The 20,268-nt window shown below is 40.9% G+C and overlaps 1 protein-coding gene across 1 annotated transcript in view; it reads right to left on the reverse strand.

Annotated features, from left to right (window-relative positions):
- Positions 1-20,268, reverse strand: part of pepd (peptidase D) — a 50,067-nt gene that overhangs the window by 9,788 nt on the left and 20,011 nt on the right. The window contains exon 9 of the mRNA XM_046864022.1: positions 15,489-15,535. Within this exon, the coding sequence (XP_046719978.1) occupies positions 15,489-15,535 (47 nt within the window). The remainder of the gene's footprint in view (positions 1-15,488; positions 15,536-20,268) is intronic.

Below are 20,268 nucleotides of genomic sequence, written 5' to 3' on the forward strand. Positions count from 1 at the left end.
TACTGTCTTCTGCCTGCTCATTGTGAGCTTCAGAATCTAGTCTACGTCTGTGGTGTGTGAGAGACAAGAATTGAAACCGCAGAGCAATGACAGGAAACGGGTTGATGTGCTGAAAACGGTGCAGTGAGAAGAAAAAATATTGTCTCCAAATAGTTTAAAACTATAGCAACACGTCTGTTTTGAAAATGCAAGAAGTAGAAAGTACAGATACTGTGTAAAAATTTTGTGTGAAAGTGAAAAATTGTCCGAAAAATAAATACTAAACTAAAGTACTGATACCAGAAAAAAATCTACAGGAGCAGAGTAACGAAGTATTTGTACGTAGTGTATAAGTTACTGAATGAACATTCGTGGTCCTGGATCTTACATAGTCAGAAGAAATTGGATTTCGACCAGTCATTGTTTTGTTTAAAATCTAGCATGAGTGAATCAGTCAGTCATATTTCTGCCCTCACCTAAGCTCCGCCCACAAAATAAGGTCACAATGTTTACTAACTAAAAAAGTTATGCAATAATGCAGCTACTGCCATGATTTATTGATTTGTTTCGGGGTTTCTTTAAAAATGTATAAACCTGACAGCGAAAATCTGGATATTTAAGGGCCCAGCAGTGGTCGCTTGGTGGTTCTGGGATTTTAACTCATAACCTTCATTTTCCGAAGCATCACCCACTAAACTGCCACTGAGGATCTTATCTTGTGAACGTTTAACCACACAGATGCTCTGACATCACCATGCAGCAGAGTTTGTCCTCTAATACCAGAGAAGATTTGGGGCTCATTAGTGCAGGGTCCTCATCCTCAGAGCTCCTCAGAGCTACAACAATATCATATAAGCCAACTATTTCTCCAGGATACCAATTAGCATCCCTCTCTAAATACCAGAGGTCAAATCCAGCTCCTGTGAACCGCCCAGACATGCAGGCCGCCCTATTTATACGCATGTTGGATGTAAAAAATAAAATAAAATACTAATGACTGGAAAAGGAAAAAAAAAAGGCTGCAAAAAGGAAACAAACTCCCCGAAGGCAGAGCCGAGATTTTTCACGCGGGCTGGCGCTAACCGCACTGCAGCGAGGTTTCTCTTCTCCTTGAAAGGTCTTTCATCTACCCACGCGAGCTAGCGCTGGGATCTGTCTCGGCATCGGTGTTAGCACGTATCGGTGCAACACTGTCGATCGGTGCCGATCCACAACCAATGCTGGTCCCAGGCTGCTAAATTATTAATTAATGTCATTAAAAAAAAAAACAACAACAACACGAGCAGCAGAAAGAGAACTGGCCCGGTGTCTACAGTACGATTCTGGGGGGAACATAAACTGCAATCTGTCTACAACACACACACACACACTCGGTCGCACACTTGCCCTGCCATCTTGTTCTACGTTTCTGATTAATATCCCACCGGAGCAGGCGCGGGGGCGTGAACACGCAAGATTTGGAGAAAGAAATGCAACCTTGCGTTCACAGCATAAATAAAGTCAAATGGATGTTCCAGAAGAGTCACCAGACAAGGGCAAGGATATATATATATATATATATATATATATATATATATATATATATATATATATATATATATATATATATATATATACAGGAGTGCAGAATTATTAGGCAAGTTGTATTTTGAGGATTAATTTTATTTGAGGATTTAATTTGAACAACAACCATGTTCTCAATGAACACAAAAACTCATTAATATCAAAGCTGAATATTTTTGGAAGTAGTTTTAGTTTTAGCTATTTTAGGGGATATCTGTGTGTGCAGGTGACTATTACTGTGCATAATTATTAGGCAACTTAACAAAAACAAATTCATACCCATTTCAATTATTTATTTTACCAGTGAAACCAATATAACATCTCAACATTCACAAATATACATTTCTGACATTCAAAACCAAACAAAAACAAATCAGTGACCAATATAGCCACCTTTCTTTGCAAGGACACTCAAAAGCCTGCCATCCATGGATTCTGTCAGTGTTTTGATCTGTTCACCATCAACATTGCGTGCAGCAGCAACCACAGCCTCCCAGACACTGTTCAGAGAGGTGTACTGTTTTCCTCCTTGTAAATCGCACATTTGATGATGGACCACAGGTTCTCAATGGGGTTCAGATCAGGTGAACAAGGAGGCCATATCATTAGATTTTCTTCTTTTATACCCTTTCTTGCCAGCCACGCTGTGGAGTACTTGGACGTGTGTGATGGAGCATTGTCCTGCATGAAAATCATGTTTTCTTGAAGGATGCAGACTTCTTCCTGTACCACTGCTTGAAGAAGGTGTCTTCCAGAAACTGGCAGTAGGACTGGGAGTTCAGCTTGACTCCATCCTCAACCCGAAAAGGCCCCACAAGCTCATCTTTGATGATACCAGCCCAAACCAGTACTCCACCTCCACCTTGCTGGCGCCTGAGTCGGACTGGAGCTCTCTGCCCTTTACCAATCCAGCCACGGGCCCATCCATCTGGCCCATCAAGACTCACTCATTTCATCAGTCCATAAAACCTTAGAAAAATCAGTCTTGAGATATTTCTTGGCCCAGTCTTGACGTTTCAGCTTGTGTGTCTTGTTCAGTGGTGGTCGACTTTCTGCCTTTCTTACCTTGGCCATGTCTCTGAGTATTGCACACCTTGTGCTTTTGGGCACCCAGTGATGTTGCAGCTCTGAAATATGGCCAAACTGGTGGCAAGTGGCATCTTGGCAGCTGCACGCTTGACTTTTCTCAGTTCACGGGCAGTTATTTTGCGCCTTGGTTTTTCCACACGCTTCTTGCGACCCTGTTGACTATTTTGAATGAAACGCTTGATTGTTCGATGATCACGCTCAGAAGCTTGGCTATTTTAAGACTGCTGCATCCTCTGCAATATATCTCACTATTTTTGACTTTTCTGAGCCTGTCAAGTCCTTCTTTTGACCCATTTGCCAAAGGAAAGGAAGTTGCCTAATAATTATGCACACCTGATATAGGGTGTTGATGTCATTAGACCACACCCTTCTCATTACAGAGATGCACATCACCTAATATGCTTAATTGGTAGTAGGCTTTCCAGCCTATACAGCTTGGAGTAAGACAACATGCATAACGAGGATGATGTGGTCAAAATACTCATTTGCCTAATAATTCTGCACTCCCTGTATATATATATATATATATATATATATATATATATATATATATTTAAACACACACACACGCACACACAAACAGTTTGTAGACACTGGACCATGCGCTTCTTGAACACACAGTATCGCCGAGTTCGAATCCCAGCCACACTGCACTGCCACTCCCGGGCCCCTGAACAAGACCCCTAACCACATCACTGCTCAGTTGCATAAATAAAATAAATGTAAGTCGCTCTGGAAAAGGGCGTCTCTGGATGCTCACCTGACTTCACTGACAATATCAAGGACCCACCATCATCTCTTATCTGCCTTCATAAACACTAAACACTACACAAATGTAAACCCAAACACTGTTACTTTATACATTACATTAAGACCTCTATTATGCAGCCAGAACAGAACAGGCAATTAAAGTAGCAAAGAAGGCGGCATGTGTGAAGGTGATCCAGTGGAAAGGATTAATTGGAATTTGAATTTCTTTTAGGAAACCTCGGGACTAAAGAGGATAGGGACCATCCGACGTCTTATTAGCGATCAGTTCAAAAAGCTGCATCTCTGGTGGAGCATTCGAGCCTGTGGAATGGGCATCTTGTACATTTGGAAAGGCTCCATCAATGCTGAATGCTATATGCAGGTTTTGGAGCAACAAATGCTTCTATCCAACTTTATCAGGGAAGACCCTTCATATTTGAGCAAGACAATGCTAACTTCATCTATTACAACAATGTGACTTCATAGTAGGAAAGTCTGCTGAACTGACCTGCCTGCTGTCCTGATCTTTAACTATTTAAAAATCAATCATCATGATGAAACAAACAACACAACAAAGGACACCCAGAACTGTTGAGCAGCTAGAATCCTGTATCAGACACATATGAGACAACATTCCCCTGCAAAACTTTACAACTGGGACCTGAGAAGACCAGTTGCTGTACGGACAGAAGACGTGATGCTACACAACTTTTTAAAACATGTTGCAGGGTGTTCCTCGGTTGGACTAGATTTAAAATTGATTTACTTCGCCTCCTAATGATGAATTAGTTTATTCTTTTGTTCTGCACCTTACAGACAAATGTGCGTTACCTTTTAAGAGATGTATCACCTATCAAAAGTTCGTTATTTCTTTTACATTTTTTCATAAACATTGCTATTGAAATCTAAACATTTAGTTATTTACTAAACTAATAACTAGGCTACGTTTTTAGTTTGAAAGCCAGCCTTTATTATTAAATACATATATAAGTTAACATATGTTCAATACATCTCTGAAAACGTTCAGAAGCCAAAAAAGGGAAAAAGTTTATTTGTTGCATGGGCAAAAGTTTGCACACCCTGCCAGCTGTAAAGCGTTAGAAATGTAACTGAAATATTAGGACAATTTATGCAGGATAAATGATTGTTATTGGGAATTATTTCAAGGATTACGCATTTGTACGCATTTTATGTTCTCACTAATTATTCAGTAAATAAAATACAATACTACTAATTTCAATGGCTTTATACTCTTCCGTTTGAGCACTGTGATTAAAGCAATGACCGACTCCAACCATCTAAAACATCTTTGTCTCTTTCACAGAGAAACAAAGCCTCTTTAGCTAGCTGTCCTTCAAAGCAGAATGTTTGTTTGCTTAATCCTCCTCCATGACGGACACACGCTTAATAAGAGAAGTAAAATAAATCTGGCAGATGGTGTGGAGGAAAGGCAGGGCAGATCCGTGAATCTGGGTAAGCACAAATCCAATCAAATTCTAACCTTTCAGCAGGTTAAAACCACATTTCCTCTCCCCCCCGCAACACGAGGCAGCTGTTCATTAGCACAGAGCTTTTCCATCCCGGGCCAAACCTCGGTCTGTTCGCGAAACCCGGCTTTCGGATTTCATCTGCTTTCATCCACCTTCAGTCTTATTTTATTGAAAATACATATGATGGTAAATCCCCGCTGCTTCCCACACATACAATCTCTCGCTTCTTACGCAACGTCATCTTGACAGGCGGCTCTGCGGAACGCTCGTCTGGCCGCCGGATCCCATCAAGCAAAATCCCGAGGATTCGCAAAGGATAAATAACAAATGACAAACAATCCGGACTTTTGCAGTGCATTCGAGTTGCAACGTCAATATTTAGTAACTAAAAATACAAAAATATGGAATATGGAATGAATCTAATGTTCATAGTGCTTTATCAGAATTAATCAATATCAGAAAACTTTGTATTGATCCTATAGGGAAATTGTTTGGTTGCAGTTGCTTACATTTTTTTTTTAATAATAAAAAAAAAAGTAAGTAAAAAAAGAAAAAGAAAATCGGAATGAATAGTTAAAATTAAGTGTTTAAATAAAAATAGTTTATTGAATAACTTTAATAAAGTTAAGAATTTTATATAAAGTAAATAACTTTAATAAATTGTATTTAATACTTAATAAGTTAAATGAATTTTAAATTAAATTTGTAGCAACGTGAAACGATATGTGTAGCAGCAGTAGAAACAGATGGCAGAAAAAGTTAATAAAACAATCAAAATTTATTGCAAAAGTAACTAATTACTATAGTAGTAGGATTGATGATGTGTCAAAGCAGCTTGGTCATGATGTCACTCGTTCATGATGTCACTCGTTCAAAATACCAAATAAAATACACAATAGCTTGTTTGATATTAACTCCATTGTCAGCTTATAGCAGCAACATGATGGAACCTTCAGAGCTTCATTAGAAATCATTTATTTCTAAAAATAAATTAATGGGATTATATCCAGTGATCAAATTGTGTCAAAGGTCGTCATGGCAGATCAGGCCCCCATGACAGATCTACTCATCGATCATCTTCAGCTACTTCGATCGATGGCGTGATGTCTCTCGATTAAAAGTCGAGGCGTCTCAATCCTCAAGTCCATTCGTCAATGACTGGACAATACATCGAATAACATTTGATTCTAAATGTATCTGTATCATTTTCCCGTCTGTTATTCATCTCTCGTTCCCTCCATCTCTTCCCACTCCTTCGCCTGATATCCTTCCAATATTTCCTCCCTCGTGTCCTCAGAAAAAATAATAAACATGCTGAGCTATCATCTTAATAAATGTGCAGGAACCCAGACTTTCATCATTTTCTGTGTCCTGGTCCTTTTTTTTTTATTTTAATCAGCTGTAGTGTATATTTGTGTATTTAAAGGGCATGTTTATGAGAGGAGTTCTTGTATGTTGAAATATGAAGCCTGATAAATGTAGAAATTTTAACAATGACCCTTTAAGCAGAAGGGATGGAGACATCAGGAAGGAGGAAAAGAGGAAGACCAATGAGGAGGTTTATGGATGTGGTGAGGGAAGACATGCAGGTAGTTGGGTTAAAAGAGGCAGATGTAGAGGACAGGGGGGGTATGGAGATGGATGATCCGCTGTGGCGCCCCCTAATGGGAGAAACCGAAATAAGATTTGTGTCGGTTGGTGTGTTACAAAACTAGCCTCGAAATTTTTTGATACCACCTCATACACACTAATGTAAAACATGAATTTAACGTGAATTCTTTCCGAGATGCTAAAATGCAGCGTACGATTTTCTTATGCCACAGTTTTTAGTGAGACGTCAATCTATAACCAATGAACGACAGTGTTACGGCGAGAAAACAGAACATCGCCAACACCGTGTTTCTAGTTTGCTTCACTTTGCTTTTGTTCATGCAAATATTATGCTATTATTTGTTTTTTCTTCCTTCTCCCCAACAACAAGGGGAACGCTAGGCGCAGCTCAGCTCATGCTATGATTAGATTTTCGCAGTTTCTAGTTAGCACTTATGAGAGCAGGAATAATATTCTGCACTGTTCTGGCCTTTGTTTCTGTGCCAGTGTGTCTGGATCATTCAGGGTTCATGTCAGGGGTCTCGTTTGTCTTTCTATTTCATTATTATGCTTCTGGAGAGAGTTCAAAAGCACAAGTTAGCACAACGTTAGCTGGTTACACAATCGTATTTTCCCTGCACTTGAACTAGGAGACCCAGAACCTGTTCCTGTATGAAGATCTGCTTTACATGGGTTGGAGTGGAAGATCTTCTGCTATAGAGATCCTACAATATTAAACAGGATAAATGTGAAAAAAACTCCACAAAGTCTAGTGGAACATCTTCCCAGAAGAGTAGAGGATATTACAAAAGCTACATTTTTTTATTTGGGGGAATCAAAGTGGAATTCGAAAAGTAGAAAAAAAAAAAGATGAAAACAAACAGTAGAAGAGGAGAAAATAGGAAAAGAGGAAACAAAAGGAAAGGAGAGGATAAGACAAAAAGGGAAGAAAGGACATGAGAAAAGAGAGAAGAGAAGATACAAGAGGAAAATAGAAAAGAAAAGAGCAGAGAAGAGGAGATACGTAGAAAAAGGAAAAGAGACAAAAAGAGAAGTCAGGAGAAAAGCGGCGAAGAAAGGCAAAGACAAGAGCAGAGAAGAGAAAAAAGAGGAGAAGTCAGTAAAGAGATAAGAAGAAAGGCAAAGTCAGGAGAACAGATGAGAAGAGCAGCCAAGAGAAGTCAGTAAAAGAGTAGTGAGGAAAGGAGAGGAAGAGAGAAGAAAAAGAACAAAAGAGGAGAAAAGAAAAGAAGAGGAAAAGAGAATAGAAGAAGGAGGAGAAGAGGGAGGAGAAGAGAAGCAAAAATGAAAAGAGAGGAGCAGAGCAGAAAGCAGAAGAGAGAGAGGAGAAAAAGAGAAAGGAAGAGAGGAGAAGAGAGGGAGAAGAAGAGAGGCGAAGAAGAAAAGAGAAGAGAAAAAAGAGAAGAGAGGTGAAGAGAGGAGAAAAGAGGGAGAAGAAGAAAGAGAGGTGAGGAGAAAGAGAAGAGAGAAGAGGAGAAGAGAGGGAGAAGAAGAAAGAGAGGGAGGAGAAGAGAAGAAAAGGGAGGGTAGGAGAGGAGAGGAGAAGAGAAGAGAAGAGAAGATGGCTCATTGTGTGGCTCATGGCTCAGCAGGGAGGAAAGATGGAACACACATGAGAGCGTTGAGAAAAGTGGGTGGAAATGAGGAGGTTTTCTCAGGGCTGAGCTTCATGGAGGCTGATGGTGGAAATGAAACTTGATTCTGCTCTGGGATTTTTGCAGCAGGATGCAACTGGAACATCATCTCCTCTGCCAGACCACATGCTGACATACACACACATAAACCTCTAACCAGAGACGAAGGAAGAAAAATCTAATGAAAAGAAAGGAGAGGAGGAGAAAGAGGAGGAGGAGGAGGAGGAGAAGAGGAGGAGAAGAATGACTATTCTCATAGGGGTTTGTTTTTTACACCACCTGATGACATGAGACAAAACCAACAGCACTTTTCCCTCACAACCCCTGTAGCAGCTCCAGCTTTTTGCTTTGAAGTTGATTTTCGTAGAAATTTATGAAGACGTTCCACTAGATTTTGTGGAGATTTGGGGAGATGTTCCACTAGATTTTGTGGAGATTTAGGGAGATGTTCCACTAGATTTTGTGGAGATTTGGGGAGATGTTCCACTAGATTTTGTGGAGATTTGTACTCATTCTGCTACAAAGGTGTTAGTGAAGTCAAGTACTGAAGTAGGTGAGGTAAGGCGGCCTTGAGGCTCTATAGCAGATCTTTCACATCTTCCAACCTATTGAAATCATATCTGCATGGGCTTTGTGGACAAGAGCATTGTGATGCTGGACCAGGTTTGGATCTCCTGGTTAAAATGAAGACAAAATTTCATGCTCATATACAATTGTGTGTCTCCAGCTTCATGGTAGAATTTTGCAGAAGAAGGAGGAACCGCACACCATCAGAAAAATCGTGTGTCCTAATACTTTTGGCAACAGAGTAGTCCCGGTACACATCAATGCACGAGATGAAGGAGAAAGACAGAAGATCCAGGAGTATGGTTTAAAAGCTGTGTGTGGAATTCAGCACTAAACTGTGAGATAGATTTCAGTTTCACGTTCCATCTTCTCATTTCTGCATCTCCTCCGTCACCCCTGTGTTCTATTTATAACTCGTAACCATAACAACAGCTGCATTTCTTTACTAAACAAGGAAATTGCCATTCAGGTCGCTGGGTGTGGTTTTTTTTGCTCTCTGTTTGAAGGAGCTCTGCTTTGAAGAACCTGGTGAGAAGTGAATTTTCCGATCGTATGTGGTTCTGTCTTTGAACTTCTACCATGAAGTTGGAGTCACACCAACTTCATGTATACAAGACTGCATGGAATTTTCTAGTAAAAAAATCTTCCCAGAAGAGTGGAGCACATTGGAAAAGCAAATAGAGACTAAAGGTGGAATGGGATGAAAGCAGACTCCAATCTCATGCTCAGGTGTCCACAAACTTTTGGCCTTGTAGCGTTTATATTGATAGTTTCTGATACATCACTACCTGACTTTACTAATACCCTTTTCCCTGAATGAGCCCAAATCTCCACAAAATCTTGTAGAACATCTCCACAAAATCTCCAAAAAATCTTGTAGAACATCTCCACAAAACTAGTAGGACATCTCCATAAATCTAGTCAAACATCTCTACAAATCTTCCAGAACTAGTAGAACATCCCCACAAATCTAGTAGAACATCTCCACAAAATCTTGTGGAACATCTACAGAACTCACAATATCTAATGGAACATGTCCACAAAATCTATTCGAACATCTCCCCAAATTCTTACAAAATCTAGTAGAATATCTCCACAAAAAATGATAGGATCGAATGAAGACTCAATGTGGAACGGCACATATCAATCTAATAGTTGGATATCCACAAACTATTGCTCATAAAAACAGTACAGGACAAAGGAGTTTACAGTTAATAAGTTCACAACAGCACAGGAACTCGTCACGTGGATGTTCTGCAGCGTTTGAATGAAAGACAGAGTTTTGATATAAAACACTGCGATGTCGCCAGCAGCTCTGCTTCGTCCCTGCAGTTCCTTCATTCCTTCATTGATGAATATCTGCTTTTAAAGACTCACAATATCTGAGTGATGCCTTTGATTGCTGGATAGAGGAAATAGAAGTTTGAAAATCCAGATCCTGCCTCATACCACGTCCTGTTTAGGACCGAGAACCTGTGCGAGACGGAGAGCGTCTTGTCTGGAGCGATACCGGTCATGGAACGACCCGCCCAGTCACCGCACCTAAATCCTGTTCAACTGCTCTGGGATGAACAAGAAAGAAATCTCCATCCAGAGAAGAAAAGGCGAGTTTTACAAGGCAAAGTATTTCAGCTGAACATTTGGAGAAACGGATGCTGAGAACGTGTTCTTCATGAGGATTTTTCACTGGGAATAAATTCAGTTTAGAAACAAAAGGAACATGAATATGTCTCTGGAAAACCATACAGGACCAGTAGTTTCCAAACCTTTCACATGCTCTAAACACAACAGTTCAATTCACCAACATTGTGGGGACTCTAGACTGGAGCCCTGCACTCCTGCGGGACTCGACGCAAACCAGTGCGGCGCGGGACGAGATTCGATGGGTGACTGCGGGTTCGGGAGAATATAATTAGATATTCCTTACAAATATTTAAATAATAACTGACCCAAAAAAAACAAACTGTTCCGTATCTACTGCACAAAAGCAACAATGACAACTACAATAAAATAAAATAAAATGGAAGCGAACTCTCGCACGGAAGACGATTGGCGCACACTGAGACAAAACCATCCTAGGACATCCTGCTTCACCTCGGCGTCAGGGAAACACCACGACCACCGTGGGTCGTCACTGGTGGCCAACGTTTACACGTCTTACTGTGGCTGAGCGTCTCACCACTATATTGCTTTTCAAGTCTTCTGTAAAGAAAATACAAAGGTTTTTAGTCCGCAACTTCAGCACCATGCGCTGTTCAATTTCACGCACTAACACTCTTATCTGCCATCTTGTTTAACGGTCTCTGGACCGACCCGTGACATACATGTGCGCCACCCATCAGTAATTGGACACGCTAACCACGTAATTCTGCGTGTAGTACGGCCATGCTAGCGTCCATTTTTAAACCTGTGACATTAAAAGTCCCATTTTGACTTGAACACCCATCGTAAATACTCTATCCTGTATAGTGTATATAATGTTTGAAGGAACTGTTCTTTTTACAGTAAGTCAAGAAAACCGCTGAAGCTCTCTGCGATTTCAGAACAAAGTCAGTCTTCCACCTACAGGGAAACGCTCTTGGCTGAGAGATTATCCGTTTAAGGCCTTATTCCACAACATCTGATGTCTGAAGTGAGCGCAGCTCCACCAGGGAGCACGAATCGTTCGGCATCATCGTCTCACCGCCGAGGCTTTTGGTGACAGATGGTTATACTCATATGACTCAACACCGGCGCACACACACACACACACACACACACACACACACACACACTTCCACCCTCTACGCTGCACAGAAAACATCTCACAGGAGATAAAGGAGACTCGGATCCAGGCTGACTTATGGTGACTGGAAGTGATGAAACTTCTGAAGTCTTTGCCCTTACATGAGAGCAAAATATAAAAATCAACTCCGGAAGAAGTCACGAATTTTGTTCTTTATATATAAACTGGAAGTCTGATCCGACTTCAATCTTATTCGGACCGAGTGTTTCCGTAAACGGCTAACACACCAAAAATCCTGTTACACAGACATCGAATGCGATCCGATCCAAAAATGGTACGCTTGCAACGGGAGCGTTATTTAGCATCGATGTTAGCATGCACGTGACTCCAGTCAAAGCCGCTTTAAAATGTCAGCCGGGATCTCCGTTACTGTACCTTCTGTTTTTTTTCATACGTGGCGAACAAACAAACAAATAGCAAATGTAGAAAATGTTTGTGGACACCTGAGCATTGGATCAAGTTTGGCATCTGCTTTATTGACATCTCCATTCGACATCTAGTGCCCATTTGCTCTTATAATGATCTTCACTCTTCTGTGAAGATGCTCCACTAGATTTTGCATGGTGTATGTTGACGTATGGAACGGAAGCCATGCCGGGTTGGGATTCCTTTTACTTTGCGCCTCCAAACCTTCCTGCTCAAAAACAACCCCAAACCATTATGCTTCCACCTCCATGTTACCTCCTGTTATTGCCCGAGGTGAGAGTTTGATAGAAGTACCATTAAATGACCGATACAACCAAAAGCATGCGTCCCTCAAAAACCTTAAAAGCCTAAAAAGTGTTTTTAAGCTTTTCTCAGGTAATGTGGTTATTAAAAAAAGGTCACGATGTCCTGGTAAGATCCATGTTCACTTGACAATAATTTATCTTTCACACTTTCTCAGATCCAGGCCTGCATGGTTTACCCTTTAAATCTGATCATTCCAATGTCCCTTTCGTGCTCTTCCTCATAGCCGCTGGCCTTTATTTTATGACAGATTGCTTTTCATTTGTCCTCTGATCCATTTAATGACACACATCATACATCGCTGAAGATCTCAACACCACACTTGTGCACAATGTCCTTAACCCTGACATTAAAACCCACTGCACTGTATGACGCGAAACAGAGTGCAGCACGAAATCAGAGCCGGGAGCAGCGACAAGAAGACGCGAGGATTCGCTCTCTGCCACGCATCGCATTACAATTAAATAATTACATTTCAGTCTCATTCTCTGCGTTCACTCACTGCAGCCGAATTCAATTAGCGGCCGTTCTAAGTTTCCAGTACTGCAAGATGAGTCCTGGAAGAAACGTGGCCGTTAATGCAGAATCGATAATGACCAGTGCCATCGATTCGAAATGAGGTCCCGACATCATCGGCTCATTCGAGCTGGTTCAGAATATACACTATGTCGCAGATACGGTCTAGTCTAGGTCTGAATTTAGACAGAGAGGCAGACAGATAGACAGACAGACAGGCAGGCAGACAGACAGACAGATAGACAGGGCAGTGCTGGTTTAGAGGATAAGGCTTTGGGTAACTGATCCGAAGGTTGGGGGGTTCAAGCCCTGGTATTGCCAAGCTGCCACTCTTGGAGCCCTTGAGCATGGCCACTAAACCTCTCAGGAGTGAGGTATCATTGCTTACTATCATAAGTTCAAATCCCAGCACCACCAAGCTGCCACGGAAGGGCCCTTGAGCAAGGCCCTTAACTACTCTATTGTACTGTAAATCAAACCAAGTCAACATTAAAGACCATTTTAAGATCATTAGAATGAAATTTAAGACTTTAATCACAACATACACATATTGTATTGTTATATTGTCCTTAAACTGGCCTTAACCGAGCCATAAATACATTTTTTCACGCCTTTATCACTGAACTCGCACTTCATTTTTTGTCTGCGGTACAATCCGACAGAGATTCGCTCCAATAACAGGGAGCTGATTGGCTGTTGCATGTTGGTCTCATTTGTAGTTGTAATACAGCAAATTATATTTAAACCAGCTAAAGAAAGAACTACAACAACCAGAGAAACTAACAAACAAAAACATTGGGAAGTGCTGCAGAAGTGTTTTAATATAAAAAAAAAAAAAAACCCTGCAAAGTATTTTTTCACTATCCTGAAAGCCAAATTGCATCAGTGAAAAGATTTGCTGCGTCACTTCACCGTCTTATTATAGCGCATACTGGAACTGAGGAGAACAGCAGCAACACCAGCTTTTCTCTACCTGCTTTTCTGCTACGTTTTTTATTATTGATTGCAGCGTTGAGCCTGAAACAGGGTGAGGCCAAGAATCCGTGAGCTTCCTCAAAGTAAAAAAAGTACGTTTAGAAAGCGAACGTGAACACGAGAAGGTGCCGAGAAAAGGGTGTGCAGTGAAGAAGGTCTACATGGTATAAAAGAAATTCGCTTCCTTTAATATTCCATGCGAAGGATCAATAGCCACGAGGCGGTGCAGATGTTCCTCATGACCTCGCCCTCGCACAAACCCCAGAGCATGGGCAAGACAAACACTTATTACCGCCTAGCTATTAGCCAAACCACCGCGTCTAACCGCTTCCTTCGATTTAGGAAGTGCAAACCATTATCTCCTGCTAATATTCCCTTCACACTAACCCTCAGAGTCGTGCACCAAGGAAATGAGATGAATCTGGAGAGCGGATCTTCACTCGAAACCCAGATTGGAGATGAACGACACATCTCAATTTCTCAATCAGAAATCACATGACCACCGGAACAGTTTATTATATTCCGATGGACAGGACGAATTTCATGTCGAGAAGAAAAGCAGAAGGAATATGTGCTTGTTGGATTTTTTTTGGTTTTTGCTTTGTAAATGGAGAACAAATTATGAAACCATTGACATTTTGAACAAAAAGAAAAAAGTCCCTGAACACAAATATTAATGCAAAATTCACCTCATTTATCATTTCTTGCTGTCGATTTTTTGATTTGATTTTCGGGTTTGTCGAATTCATGGACATTAGGTGTTGAGGATGAGTTCCCTTTCGAGTCTGGTTCTTCACAAGGTTTCTTCTGCATGGCTCACTCATTAGAGATTAACTTGGAGACTAATTTATAAATGTAAAATTTATATTTGTATTGTATGTATTTCTGAAAAAAATGTTTTGGGACGATGTCCGATGTTTGAAGCATCAGACAAATGCATTGGGAAATTAGGTTATTGGCTTATTGGACATTGATCATATTTGGTATTGTGAGATTTTTAGCATCATTTGTGTAAATGAAAATGGAAGAATAGAAAAAAATCCATTTTCTCTTTTTTTTGTGTGGATTAGCAACACCACAAAAAAATGTTTTCCTTTTTTTTTCGTCTTCGAATTTAAAACATAAAAGGAACAAAAGTGTCGTATTTTATCGTTTACATTTTTATCAAAATACAGTACAAATAACCAAAACGTAAATGGAGCATATTCAATATAATGAAAATCTCACGGTTTATTATTAGGAAACAGAATTTTCAGATTTTTTTTCTTTTTAGATTATGACTTTTTATTCGTCCTGTCTGAGAAAAACAAAAAAATCAGTTTTGAAATGAAAAAAATCTGATGACACCCTTCTGCGAAATGGAAGTAACTCTATAACTGGTTATTTACAACTTGTAAGATGTTGTAAGATGTACTGTATGGAAGGAGTCTCCAGTGTCTGTGGTATAAATCAAATACTGTGGTAAAATGCAGAAACCCCCAATAAATAAATAAATAAATAAATAAATAAATAAATAAATAAAAATAAAATAAACACAAAAAATGGTTTCCTTGGTGACAAGCTGAAACAACAATTTAGGAGGTGCTTTTGAGGAACCTAAAACCCTTGATTATTGGGGATTATTTTCCTGATTAATTTGATTATTGATGATTATTTTTCTGATTATTGACACATGACTTATTGCTCTTATATAAAGGAACTGAAAGCTGCTTTAAGAAAAAAAGTGCTATAATTTTCCTGCATCATTTGTGTTCTAAAGAAAAAAAAACAAAAACGCAGCAGAACATCACACACTCTTACCTTTCCATTTCATATTCTTTGTGGCCGGGCTTGATGTGCTTCATTACCTGTGGAAGATGAATAAATAAATAAATAAATGAATGTTCCACTAAATTTAGTGGCGATTTAGGCACAAGGGTGGGGACTGTGTAGACTGGATGAATTCCATTACTCTGGATCATCTCGGAGATGTTTCTACACTGATTGGAGTCCAGCTGTGGCAAATCAAATGATTGGAAAAGACACACACACACACACACACACACACACACACACACACACACACACACACGCAAACATAAAAGAGGTCAAAGGAACTTAATGGATTATTAATTGTATTAAAACACACAGATGATGATGAAAGGAAGATTTAGGAAGTTCTTCTTAGAGCTGCTTAGCTTTAGGGCAATCAGGGTAAAAAAACCTTGGAAAATATGTGACCAAGAACCAGATCTTTCCTCTGAGGGAGCTCCAGTGGTCATAGGTGGAAATGAAAGGAACTTTGTGAGAACTTAGAGTAGAGGAACTTACTGCAATGGAGAATGTTGGCCCATCCAACTGCACCTCACAGGAGAATCCGGAGGTTACTGAAGGATTACTGCAGAAAAGTGTATAGGTTGTGTGTGTGTGTGTGTGTGTTTTACAAGTTAGTGTTAAAGTAAACGGTGTCATCAGGTGCTACAGCTTTTGGAAAGATCGAAAACCTTTTCGCCGTCTCAGCAAAAACAAGCGAAAATGACATGTAACGTTGCGTGTTAAAAGAAAATCAAGGATCTGAAGGAATCTGGAAGCTGGTAAACCCCATGTTTGTTCTAGCAAGTGACAGAAACCGAGGTATGAGAGCGTGATTTTTTTTTTCCTGATTCCTTCACGCAACTGTTTAAACCAATCGTTTGGATTCGCCGCTTTAGCCAGACGCTTCTATCTCGCACACACGTGAGAAATCGAATATAACGAGAAATTGCAGTGCACTGAAATAAATTCTGCTTCTCGAAGAAACTAGCTAAACTCAAACCGAATGAACGTTTGTTTGATTAGCATGCTCCGCCCTCGGCTTCATGCTAGCCCCGTTCTCAGATTAGCAGCACTGTACTAGCTGGAACTAGACACCGGAGATCTTTGCGACCTTCATGTCTCCTTGTAGCAGCTCTGTAGGCATCTCATGAGAGGATGAGGAGATGAAACCACGGTCATACATAGGGTTTTATTGTGCTTCAGTTAGTAAAAGGGAAGGAGATAAGAAGTGCAGGTGTGATTAGGAAAGTGCTGGAGGATCTTTCTGGTGTTGCAGCGGTGAGAATACATTCCCCAAACTCTCCTGTCCTTCAGCTCAGGGATGATGTGAAACCTCAGCGAAATACAGAGCAAATACAGTATGAGGGCAAGAGAGAGAGAGAGAGAGAGAGAGAGAGAGAGAGAGAGAGAGAGAGAAAGAAAAGATAGGGAGAGATGAAAAGAGGAAAAGTGAGAGGGTGAGGGAAATAAGTGAAGAAGACCGACAGAGAGAGAGAGAGAGAGAGAGAGAGAGAGAGGGGGATAAAGGTATGGAGGGGAAAAGAAGGAGAAAGAAAAGATAGGAAGAGAGGAAGAGAGAGTGAGGAGCAGGAGGGAAAAAGAGAGGCTCTGGAAGAGATAGAGGCAGAGTAAGGGAGGGATGGAAAGGAAAAAAAGAGGGAGGAACAGTATGAAAAAGAAAAATAAGAGAGCAAAGAGAGAGAGTGAGAAAGAGAGCAAGAGAAGGTGAATCAGGTGAAGAGCGCAGGATTTTAATGATGCCCTGAGAGACGACTCTCACAACCCGTGTGTGTGTGTGTGTGTGTGTGTGTGTGTGTGTGTGTGTGTGTGTGTGTAAAGAGAAATGCCTCTCGGCTTCTCAGTATATTTCTTTTACAGTCAGGCTCTCTATCTCTCTCTCTCTCACACACACACACACACACACGCACGCACAATTTCTTTGTGCGTGTTTGTGTGTGTGCGCACACAACTGGATGATGAAGATATGATGATGATTCTGACGATGATGACTTATGATGGCAACGACGAGAACTACGAGGACGATGGTGATAAAGACGATGATAATGAGGACGAAGATGAAGGTGATGAAGAAAGACGAAGACAGTGATATTGATGAAGATAATTTTCTGATCAGTCCCTTCATATCACCCCCTTATGACTGTATGGTGACCTGCTGCCTGCGATACGCAGTTACAGGTCAGGATTTTGGAGTCGATCAATGGAAATGGTGTGTTTTCAGGATTTGATTTGAGCGAGCAAGCAAGCGAGCGAGAGAGAGAGAGAGAGATGAGAAAATCCAATATTCACATCACACGTGAAACTAAAGCAGCTTCCGAGGCAGAGTCATCCTCAGGACAGCGCTGCATTAGAGAAGAGAAATGAATTATGGTGAAAACTTGTTTCGCGCGTGCGGCTTTATATATGGATATATAAAGAAATATATATGGAAATGCCGATTAAGCGTAAATTGTTCCGGGTTTATACGAGGACGTTGATACGGTGTTGAGGAGACACAATGCGAGTTGTAGAGGCTGTAACCTCATTTCTGCTCCACATGCACTGCCGTGTAATACATCATACACCAAGTGTCCTCATTTCACCCACATCCACACACAACTGATCAGATCAGGTAGAAGATAGAAGAGGAGGAGACACACTACATGGACAAAAGTGTTGAGAGACCCGACTTTTCCAGCCGGAAAAGAAAACTGCTCCAGCATGACAATGTGTCTTACCTCCAGATGAATGAAGATATGCTTCAAGTGAGTCATGAGGTATGGAAATCTCCTGACCTCAACCCTGTTGAATGTGATCAGATGCACCCCAAACCTTCTCGCCTCACCTTGAGCAGGACCTGACTTTACTAACATCCTTGTACCTGAATAATTTTTAAATCTCCATAAAATCTGGTGGAACATCTTCCCAGAAGAATGGAGGGCAAATGGGGACTCAATGTGGAATCAAATTTTCAAAAAGAACAAGGTGTCCACAAACCTTTTCCCGTATAGTGTATATGTTTCTTCCATTTTCTTCCTAAATGTTTTACATTATATTTTAGAAGTATTTATTTCTTAATTTTTATGAGGGTCAAACCTTCACCAACTAATACTTGAGTAAAAATTAATTACACGATGACCTCATACTTTACACCCTTTGACCCTGAAGCCCACGACAATACAGTTTAATACACACAGCCTGAACAATCTCCGTGTTCTACTTCAATGGAGACGAAAAGACACAAAACACTCCTTAATGACCGTTAAAAATCATTAAAAATCTCATCTGAGACCAAATTAGAAGAAGAAGAGATGCAAAACTGGCCTTTGGGCGCCCCGGCGCTGGCGTGTTAAATCTTAACGGATCAGAGGAACGTTTAAGGTCAGGCGTATAATTAAAGGCAGGGAAAACAAAAACACACCACGCTAATGAAGACACGGATTAGAAAGGACAGATGTGATGTTAACTAGAGAGCGAGAAGACTAAAAGCGTTAAGCACCTCGTCTGTTTGACCAGAAGCACAGCGGTGCATTGGCGAGATCCTGACATGTCCTGAACACGTGTCTAACTGCGACTCGTCTCCAGTAAACATATGCAGAGGTTACAGCGTCTCGGTGCTGCTGAGAAATTTGTATCTGTATCACTGCATTGAGTTTCTCGAGCTGCACCGGGACGTTCCAGAGGTATAGGAATGGTCTCTGCAAATGAAAGCTCTAGACAAGAAGGAGTGGCCTTTGCATTTGTAAGTTCCAGAAGAGTAGGTGTGACTTTTGCACCTATAAGTTTCAGAGAAGCAGGTGTGGCCTGTGCACCTGTAAGTTCCAGCGGAGAAGGTATGGCCTGTGCAAGTTCCAAAAAAGGTATGGCCCGTGCAAATAAAAAGTCCAGATGAGAAGGTAGGGTCTTTGCACCTGTAAGTTCTAGATGAGAAGGTATGGCCTTTGCACCTGTGAATTCTATATGAGAAGGCATGGTCTTTGCACCTGTAAGTTCTAGAGGAGAAGGCATGGTCTTTGCACCAGTAGGTTCTAGAGGAGAAGGCATGGTCTGTGCCAATGCAAGTTCTAGAGCCAGAGGTGGGGCATCTGCACCCTTATATCAAGACGAATAAGCATCATCTCAAACTCAAAGTTTTATAGAAGGAGATGTGGCCTCTGCACTGCTTTCAAAGTAGGTGCACCTACTGCACCTTAGAAGTAGGCACTGTCTTTCAAAGTCCACAGAAGGAGGTGTGACCTCTGGACCTGTATGTTTTAAAGAAGTAGGCTTGGCATCTGCAACATATCTCCACACCAGGACGAGTGACCTTCGCCCCTGCAAGTTTCTGAAAAGTGGGTGTGTCCTATGCACCTGTACTGTAAGTTGTGGTGGAGTATAATGTGGCCTTTGGACTTGTAAGTGTCAGAAGTTGGCATGGCCTATGCAACTCTAATGTCCAAAGAAGGAGATATGTTCGGGAGGAGTATGTTTGGCCTTGGCAAACTAAAACTTTTAGTGCACCTGTAAATTCAGAGAAGTAGGAATGAAGGTCAATCTCCGTAAGAAGACGAGGCCTCTTTGCTTTAACCTGAGATAGTGAGAACACTATCATAAAAACACTTCAGACTTCAGGGCCAGTTGGTGCTACAGGGTTTGGACGACACTGGCATAGTGAACATAGTCTTTCTTGCATTTTCTTCCCACTCTGGCATCATTTTCGAATCCTGTACCCCCGCTACACTCGTTCACTCATTCAACTGAACATGCTGGTGGTGTCCAGAGTCTGTGCAGCTTCAGAAAATTAATATCC

This window comes from Silurus meridionalis, chromosome 13 (genome assembly GCF_014805685.1).
Source record: "Silurus meridionalis isolate SWU-2019-XX chromosome 13, ASM1480568v1, whole genome shotgun sequence".
NCBI classification, from domain to species: Eukaryota; Metazoa; Chordata; class Actinopteri; order Siluriformes; family Siluridae; genus Silurus; species Silurus meridionalis.